The sequence below is a fragment of the Acomys russatus genome, chromosome 13 (assembly GCF_903995435.1).
Source record: "Acomys russatus chromosome 13, mAcoRus1.1, whole genome shotgun sequence".
Lineage (NCBI taxonomy): Eukaryota > Metazoa > Chordata > Mammalia > Rodentia > Muridae > Acomys > Acomys russatus.
In genome coordinates, this window is record NC_067149.1 from 59352662 (window position 1) to 59366601 (window position 13940).

At 47.1% G+C, this 13940-nt stretch overlaps 1 protein-coding gene across 2 annotated transcripts in view; it reads right to left on the bottom strand.

The window, feature by feature from the left end:
• Positions 1-13940, bottom strand: part of Gucy2c (guanylate cyclase 2C) — a 71262-nt gene that overhangs the window by 26000 nt on the left and 31322 nt on the right. Inside the window, exons 11-15 of one of the 2 annotated variants that reach the window (XM_051155493.1) lie at positions 12684-12765; positions 9552-9657; positions 5766-5828; positions 4882-4953; positions 4456-4560 (exon numbers count right to left, since the gene is read on the bottom strand). In XM_051155493.1, the coding sequence (XP_051011450.1) occupies positions 4456-4560; positions 4882-4953; positions 5766-5828; positions 9552-9657; positions 12684-12765 (428 nt within the window). The remainder of the gene's footprint in view (positions 1-4455; positions 4561-4881; positions 4954-5765; positions 5829-9551; positions 9658-12683; positions 12766-13940) is intronic. The other variant, XM_051155494.1, reaches the window with a different exon arrangement.

The following is a 13940-nucleotide window of genomic DNA, read 5'->3' on the forward strand; positions in this document are numbered from 1 at the left end:
ATGAAACGCTGCAGGGAGATCACGAGCCAAACAATCCAGTCAACGAGGCCGTTGAACCAGGAAGCAAGTGAGATGCTGCCGCCCTCATTTTATGATCGCATCCCGTCATGGGTTGTCTGACAAAGCTACGGTCCAAGAAGTGTGTTAGGTGATTTTGTTGTGTGGTTATCATATGGTGATCTCACAAAAACCTAGTGCCTAGGACCTCAGAGTCTAGGCCACCGGGCAAAAAGCCTACAAACCACTGACACGCTTTAGTGCAGAATGGTATTCCCCCTCTCTACCACTCTGACATAGACACAGACACACACGCGTGCACACACACACCAACACAGACACACAACAGGTCTTGCTCCCAGGGCCATAAGATGAACCATGAAAAGCAGGAGGACAAATCAAGTGCAATCAAAATGATTCAAGGAGTCTTAAACGGGAGAATTTCTACCAGCTGGAGGCCAGCCTGGGCTATGTAGTGAGACTCTGAAGAAAGAAAAAAACAAAACAAAACAACAACAACAAAAACAAAAGGAAAGAGATGAAGGAAGGAACAGACAGGCGAGATGTGTTGTGCTGCTGGCTAACACAGCGTGCTGCTCTTCATGAACTTTTTGTCGTTGTTTTTAATAAATGGAAGTATGTTCTAAGATAACAGTACAGAATAGTAGCCCGAGTTAACCGCAAAGAATATCATACCATAAACACATAAAGCAGAAACATAACCATTGGTTGTCATTGTCACACAAGTGCTGTGCTTAGGAGGTGGAGACAGGAGGAGCAGAACTTCGAGGGCAGCCTGGGCTACGTGGTTAGTATGAGGTCAACCTGGGCTATGTGAGACCTTGTCTCAAAACCTCCAAACAAACACACCAGGATTCCACTACCAGGTAGGGGAGAAGGGCAGGCAGAGTCCGCCTGGAGACTGGCCTTGGGGAAGCCTGCTCCATCTCATGAATACTGGATGAAAGCGTTTGCTTTAAAACAACTTGGTTTTGAGGCAGCGTCTCCCTTGGTAGGCCACAAGACCTGAAGCTCCCGGTGTCACCTGTGCACCGCACATAGACAGAACTCCCTATGCTACCTTGGAGATGTGGCTCTCCTGCGTCTGCCTCCTGAGAGCTGGGGTTACGGGTGTGTGCCGCCACGCCCGTCTGGGTTTTAAGCATCTGGAGACTCCTTCATTAGGCTTATGTCTCCACCTCAATGTTAATAACCTCAGTTGGCTAAGTTGCTCTCTGTTTTCTAAGTCTGGTAAGATCTCTGCCCTTTAGAGAGCTCCTGACTTTCCTGGGAGCTGAAGGTGGTGTGCCTTGAACTAATGCAATCTCTGGGTGCTCTTATAAAGCAGACTTTAGTTAAAACAGTACCCAGCTGTTTTCAGTGTGACCCAGAGGGGAACATTAATTGATACAATATAACAATTCTTTCTTATTTTAGGGAAAAAAAAAACTAATTGGAGTCTTGTCTTAATTTGGGTGTGGCACCAATGATTTCTCAGGAGATTCTAGAGTTACAGCCATTTTAGACCAGGCTGCCTGGGTTTTGGGGTAAGGAGGGCGTTTGTGAGCAGGCTGTGTCTGCAGTAATACCTTTCTCTCTCTCCTAGGCTCCCCACCGGTCCATCCTAGCCAGCTCTCATCTGCCAGCAGGCACACCTCGGTGCACTTCTGTTTTGCATACAAACAAGCATTATAAAATGCGAACAAAATTGACAAAATACCAAAAATCAGAAAAGGGGACCCATGCTGGGTGCACCCCTTGACCTATTCTTATTTGGGTATTTCCTTTTTTACTCTTGAATGTATATTCATACGAAGCACATGGCCTTATCCTATAAAGTCATACTTGCAGGCTTATGTGCGATTTCCTGAGCTATTGTAATATTTCTAGCGTTCAAAGTCTGGGAACAGTTATTATTAGGGTCGTATGTTCATTTTATCAGTGTCAATTAAAGTGATCACTTTAAGGACCATTAACATGATCACATAGGGGATGGGGGATGGTAGAGTAGGTAACCACTTCCCTGTGAGCAGTTGGGGACCCAGAGGCCTGGCACCAACACAAATGTCAGGCAGCCACAGGGGCCTCTTGTAATCCCAGAGTAGTCTGGCTACCTAGCCTATTGAAACCTCCAAGCTCTGCTTCAAGTGAGAGACCCTCCCTCAAAATATAAGGTGGGAATGAGCAAAGAAGACGCCTGACATCATGCTCTGACCTCCATGTTTGTACACGTGTGCACACTTGTGCTCACGCACTGCCCCAAACACACCAATCATATGGTTGTCCTGTGGTCTTTGGTGTTATGCATTGTCATGTTTTTAATCCACCCAGAATTAACCAAATTCTATTGTTCGTGTCTTGGTTTGGTATACAACGAGTTTAACACTGCAGCATTTGATCGATATTCCCTGTGTACATTCATAATTGTAGGTTGTGGTCAGTTTTACTGTCAGTCTTATGTCAGCCTTGTTACGTGAGCCTGGAGGATGGTAGCTGTTTAACTTTCAAACACTGTTTATACGGACAACGGGAATTAGTCATTGGAGTTTAGAAGAACCAAGCTGGTAGTCTTTGTGTGGGAATTGCAACTTAGTCCCTTGCTGTTGGTGTGATGATGTAAGAAAACACGAAATATGTTTGGTCTTTGGGTCCCTTGTTCCTGGCACCCAGCTTCTAAAACATGTTATTTCCTGACACAGAAAAAGGGAGGAAGAAAGAAAGGAGGGCACTGTTGCTCCTTGTGGTGAGCCTCTTTTAACACAGCACAGCCTGCGCTAATAATTCTCCATGGACCTCTACAGCGCTTACATCCCGGCAGGCACCTGAGCCAGCCTCCTGAGTGCCGCCATCACCTGCAACCCCCCATTGCCCCCCCAGCCTCCTGAGTGCCGCCATCACCTGCAACCCTCCGTTGCCCCCCCAGCCTCCTGAGTGCCGCCATCACCTGCAACCCCCCGTTGCCCCCCCAGCCTCCTGAGTGCCGCCATCACCTGCAACCCCCCATTGCCCCCCAGCCTCCTGAGTGCCGCCATCACCTGCAACCCCCCATTGCCCCCCAGCCTCCTGAGTGCCACCATCACCTGCACCTCCTCGCTGCCCTCCTACTCAGCCCCCCAGCCCCCTGTGCGCTGCCATCACTTGCACCTCCTACTACCCCCCCCCAACTTCCTGGTGCTGCCATCACTTGCACCCCGCCCCCACTGCCCCCTACTCACCCCCAGCCTCCTGTATGCTGCCATCACCTGCAACCCCCCCTGCTGCCCACCCCCACCCTGCCTCCTGTGTGCTGCCATCACCTGCTGCCGCCACACCCTATCTGTGTGCTGAGAAGAAGGCTCAGTGGATAAAGCTGCTGCCTCCAAGCTGTTATGAGGCAGTGAGTTATTAAAAGGCACCGATTTATTTATTTTGTATATGTTTGGCGGGGGTGCATTGCTAAAGAGCTCTTATGGAACTCGGACAACATGCCTCGGACGATTCACCCCTTCTACCACAGGGCTCTAGGGATGGAACTCAGGTCCTCAGGCTTGGTGGCAGTTCATGTCTGGTAGCCATCAGTATAGTCCCCTTTGCTCCCAAAGCATTCTGATAAATTACATGGCTGCCTTGACGAAAGGCGTCAGAAGGCCCAGAGCCTCTGAGCATGTGGCCAGCCGCTCGGCAGAGTCAGGAGCAAGTACTTCAGCCCTCTTTGTAGCCCTTGTTCTGAATTCCAGCATGTTCTTGCCTTTTTCTAGTCCTGTTTCCGACACCTGCCCCATTGTCTGCATGTCAGTGCTCAGTGGCGTGAGAGGCCTGGTTTGATGCCTGGTTCTGCTGTGATCGTGACTCAGTCTGTCCGTGTTCAACTTTGGAGCTGCATATCCAGAATGCCTGAGGCCACCTGGCGCCTGCTGAGTCATCGTCTACTCATCCTTGGGTTGGGGGAGTGAGGGGATGGGGTGGGAGAGCGGGGATCAGATGGGGGCGTCAGATGGAGCAGGAGCAGGACAGGTCACCTGATGCTATCTAAACACTATCCCTTGTGTTTTCAACGCAAAAGCAAGTGAAGTAATCTAAAACAAGTCTCAAAGCACTTGCTCACCGCCCGCCCCCATTTTCCCTTCTACTTCTGTTCTACGTCTGTTCTGCCTTTCTGAATACTTCTGGCTTGCTTGTGATGTCATCATAGGACCGAGCGATGCAATCTGATGACTCTGATCACGTTTCCTGATGACTCTCTGATGTCATTTCTTCGAGAAAAGCTTTTAGTTGGCTTTATTCGCGGTGTATGAGCATCCTGCCTGTATGTGTCTATGTGTACCCCATGTGTGTGATGCGCAGAGAGACAGGACAGAGTATTAGATGCCCTGGAACTGGAGTTACAGGCGGTCCACTGAGCCATCTCTGGAGCACTTTTTTTTTTTCTTTTTCATGCTGTGACCACTTAGGCAACCAGAAATGACCCTGGCTCCTTACCCGGAGGGAACCCCTCTCACAGTACTCTATCACGCCGAAGATCCTGGTGTCCAGCTTCACGGTGCCATAAAACTTGGTCAGGTTGTAGTAGTCGGACTGCAGCAACTAGGGGAACAGGAGATCAGGCTGATTAAAGAGCAGTGAGCAGATTCAAGTACCAATGAAATGCACATTTTGGGGGGGGTCCCCGATTCGTCCCACCCAACCACATTGAATAAAAGTTCTAACTATTTTCAAATAAAACCAGGGCTGTTCCTAGGCCACATCAGGGCCTCACTGTCCAGCGTTTCTTGGTAGACTGTCAACAAGAAGCCAAGTGGCCCTTTCCTTCGCCAGGGGATTTTCTGTGGGCGGCGGCGCCACTGGGAACCTCAGGGTTAATGGATGGAGCTGCTCCTGAGGAGCTTGGCACACGGGGGCTCATACCTTGTTCAATTCTATCTTCTGCTTCTCTGTGAAGTTCCCATCACTGTGTTTGAGGTCTTTCAGAATCACTTTCTGCCAAGATCGGTTGAAAAAGGGGGGGGGGGGGGAAATTGCTGTAGCATGAGGAAAGCCGAGTGTGGTGCAGTTCATCACATGCACCTCGCAGAAGTCTGCTTTGTGGGGGTGCATTACATCGTAAACTTTTTGGAGCACTCACAGTGCATGGTGTCTAGTAACTGGGACGTAGTAGGCTGGAGGTTGAACATTTCTTGTAGAATGACCAGGGGGAGTGGAAGCACGGAAGAAAAGAGGGAGGAGTGGGAAGAGGGAGGGGAGGAGGGAGGAGATGAGGAAAAATGGGAAGGAAAAACAAGGAAGGAAGGGCTCCTCCCTGATATGACATTTTGGGGTATGGACTAAAGTCTAAGGAAGGGCAGCCCTGAACAATCTGAGTCTCATAGTTCCTTTTCCTTCCTGTTCTCTACGCCTCATAGGCATGTTGCTCTTCCATGTCCCCAGCCTGTGGCTTCTGTAAAGCTGAAGCAGAGTCTGCCTTCCGGGTATAACTCTGAGTGGTCTCTTGAGCACCTTTATTATTGTATTGCCAAGGTCAGGGGTCAGGACAACTGTGTGTCAGAACACCCAGTATACACTGGGACAGGGCTCAGGCCAGTGGGGGACTAAATTAACCAAGAGGTTGCATGGCACTGAGGGGACTATACCAACTGATAGAGTTCAGAGCATGGGGGTGGGGTGGGGGGTTGTGTGTGTGTGTGTGTGTGTGTGTGTGTGTGTGTGTGTGTGTGTGTGTAAGGCGGGGCTATACTAACACCTAGGAGGGCAAGGGCAGTGTCCAGGACAGTGTGGGGGAGGGCTCCACCAACCTTCTTGTCGTATTTGCACTGTCGCAGTCTCTGGATTGTATCTCGTCTTCTGTCATCGTCAATCTGGAGGAGAAAAAAACAATTGCTTCAGAGATTCAGATCTATGCCTTCCACTGCCAAAGGCTAAGAGGCTCTCCGTGGGAGTGTCTGATGAGTGCTCAACCACATGCTGGCCAGGCCCCTGATGCTCTCCATGGGTGTGGCCTTTGCTCCTCTGATCAGCTTCTCTTCTCTCCAGGCGTCCACCACCTCATGCTCTGGCTTGTCCTCCCTCCCTCTCATGGTCTTACTAGTATCAAGAGTTCTTTTTGCTTCCTGATCGGCTGACTCGCTTCCTGTTGGGAACCTTGACCTAGGCCATCTCCTGGCAGGTGCTCTTGGAGAAGGGTGCTACAAAAGCTCACTGCGTTTGTGTTGCAATTTTATGCTTAAGCAGACATGCAAATGAGATACCAGGACCACGTGCCCAGCAATCCTGGGTCTGGCTTAGAATTGCCAGAGCAGCTGATTTCTCAAAAGGAAGCCTGAAATGTGAATTTCTCTATGCCACTCCATGATTTTATATGCTAGCAATTGAGCTAAAAATGTCAACACAGAACAACACACAAATGTGTGTGCATACACACACGTGAGCACATGCACCCATACATGTACATTACTGCAGGCTATATATGGCTCCTGGCTTTCCTGCCACTGACTTCTGGTCTAAACACAGAAAAAGGTTAAGACTGGTATATCTTTCAACTTGCATCTCGTAGAACTTGGGGTGTTGTGCTGGCTAGTTTTATATCAGCTTGACACTGGAGAGGAGGAAACCCCAGTTGACAAAATGCCCCCATCAGGTCTGGCTGTAGGCAGGCCTGTAGTGCATTTTCTTGTTAGTGATTGATAGAGGAGAGCCCAACTCACTGTGGGTGAGGTCACCGCTAGGCTGTGGTCCTGGGTTCTATAAGAAAACCAGCCGAGTAAGCCATAACAAGCAAGCCAGTAAGCATCCTCTGCCGCCATGGCCTCTGCATCAGCTCCTGCCTCCAGGAGCTGGGAGTTGATCTCCTGCCTTGACTCCCTTCAATGATGAATAGTGTTGTAGAAGTGTATCCAACTAAATCCTTTTTTTCACCAAATTGCCTGTGGCCATGGTGTTTCATCACAGCAGTAGTAACCCTAACTAGGACAGGTGTGTTATTATCCTTGATAAATTTATGAGGCTAGCCTAAATGTAACAAAACAGCTTGACCAAGTCCCAAGAGTGATGGCTGGTACACTGCCCATTAATAAATGCTGAAATGGGCCAAGGTCTGCATAGAAAGCCCTCACTCAAATACGTTTTTAGGTTGACGTTTGAGAAAAGACTCCAGAATCCATGCAGGGACTTTGGAGTGAGCTTTTTAGCATGCATGCACAGAGAAAGAGGTAGCCTCTCCTGGAGGTGACTTTTAACCTCATGGGCTCAAACTGTCTTCACAGCATAAAACAGCTGCTCACCTCCAAAGGAAACATAGGGCCTGTAAAGAGGCCTGGTTTCCAGGACTCCTGCTCAGAAGAATCTGAAAGGTTGCTTTCTTATCATCCAACTAGCAAACAACCTCTTTCCTCTGTTTGTTCTCCTGATAAACCCACAGGCAGTCAGATTTAATTATGTCCTGGACTCCTTACCTGTCAGCTGGTATGTAATAAAGTCTTTCCTTTAAAAAAAAAAGCTTGGTGCTACAATGGTAACACTTGCTTATTATCAGCAGTTGTGGCCTCCTCCTCCTCCTCCTTCTCCTCCTCATCCTCCTCCTTCTCCTTCTCCTCCTCCTTCTCTTCCTCATCCTCCTCCTCCTTCTCCTCCTCATCCTCCTTCTCCTCCTCCTTTTCCTTCTCTTCCTCCTCCTTCTCCTCCTCCTCCTTCTCCTCCTTCTCTTCCCTCTCATCTCCTGCTCCCTGACTCTTTCTCTCCTCCACCCCCCCTTATTTCCCTCTTCTTTATCTTTTTCCTCCTTCTCTCTTCTACCTTTTTTTTTTCATTTTATATATGCATTATAGGAGGGGTAACTGATTGTAAATGTCACCTAAGAATTTAACATGTCCAAAGTTTTTCTTATGACACTGTGTAAATCATTTCAGTAATTTAAGCCAGCAAGTTTTGCCTTTGGAAACCCAGTTGTCTTATGGTCATTTACTCTCTACTGTGAAATACTGGTGACGGATTTCATTCTGACGCTTGTCTGAAATAGGCCAGTCTTCGTGAGTAGAATTTTTATGTGTGAAGTTCATAAAACTGAAGGAGGGCTCTGGAGCATGAAGCCAGTCTGGGACAAAGGAACATGTCACCCCTGTACCGCTGTGAGCTGGTCCAAAGCACCAGAAGGCAGCATATAGGATAAGGAGGTAGAAACCCATGAAACTTGGTACCACTTCCTGCTCGCTCTGTCTCTCTCTCTCTCTCTCTCTCTCTCTCTCTCTCTCTCTGCTTCCTGTGTGTGGCGAAATGTGATCACATTGCTGGCACAGAAGCTCCAAAGTGTAATTGATTCTACTTCTGCCTGAGAGCTCTTCCCTGACTTGAGAGAATTTATGGACTCCATTTCTGTGCTTTAGTGTAGAAATAGTGATAATGCTACACTATGTGTGAGGCAGTAAGATCTTCAAGTCAGCTGGGCGTGGTGGGGCACGCCTTTAATCCCATCACTCAGGAGGCAGAGGCAGGGAGATCTCTATGAGTTCAAGGCCAGCCTGGTCTATAAAGTGAGTCCAGGACAGCCAAAGCTACACAGAGAAACCTTGTCTCAAATTAAAAAAAAAAAAAAAATCTTAAAATCTACAGTTAATTTGGGTTCAAACTGTAGCCACATTTCTGGAATTCCAGACCTATTATCTGTGGGCTCAGCAGAAAATTAGCAGGGTAATAATTAATAATGCACATGACACATAAGTTCTCAATAAATGATAACTTATTATTTATTAAATCTATTTATCTATCATATATCTGTCTGTCTATTATCTATCTATCATCTATCTGTCTATCTATCTATCTGTCTGTCTGTCTACCATCGTGTGTTACTGTCTTTGTGTGTCCCTACACAGATTCTCAGTAATCCTTTGTTTTTGCATGTCATCAGCAAAGGCAGGATGATAAAGCTTAGTTAGATGGCTCTTTGTTGGAGAGTCGCACTCCTGGCTACAGAAAATGCAGGTGACTTGTTCACACTGCCTATTGATTGCATTTCCCAGGCAAGGGAACCTTCTAGACATCTCAGCAGAGGCCTCTGTAGCAATGGCCACACTACATGGCACTTAGTTAGCATGAGGAAATGAGTGTTGATGGTGAGAGGAGCCCATAGGACTTTCTCTTCCAGGTCAAAGGCAAAAGAATGACTGGCACACTGCTGTGGTTTGAAGGTACAATGCCTCCCATAGGCTCATGTGTTTGGATAGTTGGTGCCTAGCTGGTGGTACAGTTCCGGGATGTGTTAGAATGGTTAGGAGGTGAGACATAGCTGAAGGAAGTGGGTCACTGGGACGTGGAGGTGGAACAAATCTTAGGGATTAGACCTTGGGAGGGTTGTAGCTTGACTGCTGTCTCTTTCCTGATCCACTGAGTTATGAGTGGGCCATGCAGCAAATTGCTACTGTCACTGGTCCTGAAACAGTGAGCCCAAATAAACCCTTTCTCCTGTAAGGTGAAAACATCTATGTCTTGGATTCCAGGGTGAACTCAAGTGTCCCTGCTTATCACGTTTGCTACCGTGCTACCAATGGTTTGTCAGGTAGTCACCACCATTCCGAGTCAACCCGCCTCACCTTCAGGCTGATATGGTTGGTCTCATTGGTCTCCAGAGGGAAGATGTTTTCAGAGGGAATGTGGGACCATTTCTTCTGCCTCAGTTCATTATCTCTTTTGTATTTTCTGCACAGGAATAGAAGCATGAGGAGGTGCCTATAAGCATCTGTTCTATTTGGCTCCCCAACAACAACAAAAAAACAACCGTAGGGCCATGACCAGTTGTCCTCAGGCCAGCAGACACTGAGGTGTGGCTCCCTGGCCCCCAACTGCTAAGTAGATGATTGTGGCTCTTCTCTCTTTTTTTTTTTTTTTCTCTTCATTTCACTTTCCCATGCCCTTCAGTCAGACAGTAATTCATATAAGAAAGGATCGGAACTGATGGTGAAAAAAATGAAAGACAATAAAAGCAAAACCAGAAATGAACACATAGAACCCTGATGACCCTGAAAGGCAGAACATGTACAATTTGAAACCACCATTAAATTCCCTACATCTCTAAGTCACCCAGGTCCTTTGTCATGCCCTGCCCTTAAAACAAGAAGTTTAAGTCACGCCAAGAGGATCACGCCTGTAACCCAGCATTTGGGAGGTGGAGGCAGGAAGAGCAGGAGTTCAAGATCATCTTTGGCTTCATAGCAAGTTCAAGGCCAGCCACATTTTCAAACACTTATGATGTAAATAATATGGTGGCTCGTTGTTGCTTAATTTTCTATTTGTTTGATTTCTGTAGAGAGGCTCTTTTTCAATATTTGCTGGCTATTTTGTAGACTATATAGCATCAAAGAGTTACATGGAATTGTTTAATGATTTTCTCAGTTTTATTGTATCATTTTTTTAAAATCTTGCATGAATTTTAATCTGTGTATGTGAATGTGTTTATTGGTGTGTGTATGTGAGTGTATATACATGTATGAGTGTATGTATTGGTATGTGTGTGCATGTGTGCATGTGTGAGTGTATGGACTGGTATGTGTGTGTATGTATGTATATGTGAGTGTGTGTGTGAGTATGTGTATTGGTATATGAGTGTGTGTGGATTGGTCTATGTGCATGAGTGTGTGCTGGTGTGTGTGTGAGTCTGTGGATTGGTGTGTGTGGGTACACATGTGTGTCTGTGTGCTTGTGATTGTGTGCTGAGTCTCATGTGTGCATGTGTTCAACAGAGAGTGATTCTGGAGATCAGAGGAGCATTCTGGCTCCTGACCCTCTACTTGTTTGAGGCAGGAGCTTGCTCTACTGTGCACTCCGTGAGTATCTGGCGTTTTCCTTGTCTCCCCTTCCCATCTCTCTGTAAAAGTGCTGGGATCCCAGATACTCACACCATCCTAGGTTTCACATGGGTTCTGGGGATTTGAACTCAGCTCCTCATACTTACACAGTTGCATTTGCCCACTGAGCCATCTTCCTACCCCCTTACATGAATTTATTTATGGAGTATGAAAAAAAAAACCCAAATCCTATCTCCTTTAGTTAGCAAATACTTCCTTCTATGCTAGTGCTTCTTTGCTTTTGTTGTATAAAAGTTTTCCTTTTATCACGGCACAGTTACTCCTTTTTCTTCTATGACTTTTCTTAACTCAAAACTAGTCTTGTAAGGTCATCTTCTATTCATTTCTCCTAAACTTGGAAGTTTGGGTTTCACATGTAGATCCTTAGCACTAAAGCCCCTCATAAAGGAGGCTGCATTATTGCATATTGTATTACGTAGTTTTCATTTTATTTTGGATGGAACGTCAACTGTCCCAACATCATTTCCTGGCTGGCCTGTAATTCCTTCCCTCTCACATGCCAAGACTTTTTGTTGACCTACTTGTCTGTCTCTGAATTTCCCTTTACTGTTTTGTCATTAGAGTTTTTTGACATGTCCTCAAGGCCATTTGCCATTCACTTCTCAATGTTCCCTAAACAGAATGCTTAACTTTCCTGCTCTACTTCCATTGACTCTGAGTTTTCCCTTATTAAACACATGTCAAATAGCATACCTTAGACCAGCCACTGTGACCCTAAGCAAAGGCAGGCCAGATGAATGTCAAGGCATTGGAGGCTGCCAGGTTGGTATGTCTGGCCCAGGAGACCCCACAGAACTGTCATTCATAGGGATCGCTGCTTCTGCCTTCAGGTTTAGTGATAACCAGAGCTATCTCCTATTTTATCTCAGGACTTTCCCCTGGGAAAGTCAATCAACTGATTTGGGCTTAGTTCCTGGGAGGGTTTTTTTCCCCCCACTTAATGAAATGGTCACATTGTAGACAGTCTCCTGTATTCTGAGGAACACAGCTTTAGGATATGAACTCTGCCTTCAGAGCTAAGATCAGTCTACCCCCTTCCCAGAGAAAACAATCTGAGAAAGAATATTCTGTGTTAAGTGTTCACAGGCAGAAGCTAAAATGCTTATAGAATCAACAAGTGTTTAACAAGTCCTACGTCTCTAGTTAGGTGCACACTCTGCCGGAGTCATGCAGGAAAGCCATGGCTCTGACCCTCAGCATGCCAGGGTCTCAGCTGCTCCTACTCACCACCTGGCAGGCTGAGTCTGTTTCTCTTTCCTTGTGCTCTGGACATTTGCAACAGATGACATCTTTATTGTTTTTATTGTTTTCGTTCTTCAGACAGTCTTACTATGTAGTGCAAGCTGGCCTCAGACTTAAACGCTCTTGCCTCTGCCTGGGATTACAGGCATGGGTCACCACACCTGGTGGCATGGACGGTTTCCAAGCTCCTTCTAGCCTCCCACACTATACTGTATAACGGCTCTGCAAGCTCTCATAGTACACCAAAAGATCTCCGAAGATAGCTAGTTACACACTGCTTATAATGTGGATGTCTGGACACATGGCACATTTGCGGTCTTCCCGTACTCACCGGAAGTAGCTGGAGCACACGTGTAACTCAACAGCCCAGAACTGTGGTTTAAATTCTGTGCCAGTGACTCTAGCATTCTAATCTACACATGGGGGCGCCGGCGGGGTTGGGGGTGGGGATGGGGTAGGGGGTGGGAGAGGGAGGGTTCTGTCTTTGACAACCGCTTTTGAAGTAGAATGCTTTCAAAATCCCAAGTCTGCCTTTTGCATGAAGCATTGCCGACGGGTACCAGAGTTGTCCATGTCTCTCCTCCCTATCTGGAAGGGAAGCCTGTGGGAAGGAGGTACCTCAGGACTAGGAGGGCGATCAGCAGCAGCAGGACCACAATTCCGGTGAGCGTGAAGACGGCAATCATCAGGATCTGAGGGCCTGGGACAAGGAAGGCAACGGTCAATGCATTAGCGGGGCCACAGAGGAGCCAGAACACACCCCAAAGAATCTCCTGGTGGGATATAATTTGAGGCGAGGAGAAGGAAGAGACCCTTAAAAAAAATCCCAATCTTTTGTTAATCGTTTCATCGGTAATATTCATCCAGTGTCCACAGGCTCTGAAGAAAGCTGCTATGTGTGCTGAGGAAAAGTGGATTCCTTTCAGCAATGCTTGCAATTTCTTTTTTTCTTGCTAGGTAGCTCAGTGTGGCCTAAAGCTCACGATGGACACCCCCCCCCCCCCATGTGCCAGGATTATAGGTACATGCCAACAGGCGCAGCTATCAGCTCTTTATTTCTAACCAAAAGCATTATTGTCATTAGAACGTTAAGCAGGTTTTCAGCACACAGTCTGGAGGGAGATAAGCCTACCTCAGATCCTCCGGACTGAGTGTCTAAGGAGGTTCTCTGCCAGGAAGAAAGAGATTGCTATCTTTAACTGCAGGACACACATTCTTAGAAAGCCAGTTAGCATATTAAGCCACAGTGCTGCGTGCTAATCCTTTACAAGCTTTCTAGGTTATTGAGGGAAGACAGTAATGTGATTTTGTTAAAATGTGTGTGTGTGTGTGTGTGTGTGTGTGTGTGTGTGTGTGTTGTGGCATGTGTGCAGTGTGTGTGTGTGTGTTGTGGCATGTGTGCATTGTGTGTGTGTGTGTATGTGTGTGTGTGTGTGTGTGTGTGTGTGTGTATTGAGTAGATGCACTAAATTCACAGATTCTCAGAAAAGTATGTGGAATCCAGGGCAATGGGACTATAACCCGAGGGAGCCTGTAGGGACATGCAAGGATGCAAAGGACAGGTTCCGAGTGAGAAGGCCTCAGCAATGGAAACTCACAGGACAGTCTTGGCTGCAGAGGTCCCCACCTGGAGCAAGTAGGTGGGCTCAGCGAAAGGATTCAAAGAGAGGGATGAAATGTGTAAGAACCTGCAAGAAAATGGGTATATGATTTTTTTATAGCAAGGAGGGAGGGGAAAGGGAAGGAGGAGGAGGAGGAGGAGGAGGAGGAGGGACCGACATCACTCCTAAGTAATTAATGAAGTTACTCCAGGAAAAGGGAGGAACAGATTTCCCATTAAAATAGCGCTCCATTCCACCCCACACAAGTCCCTCA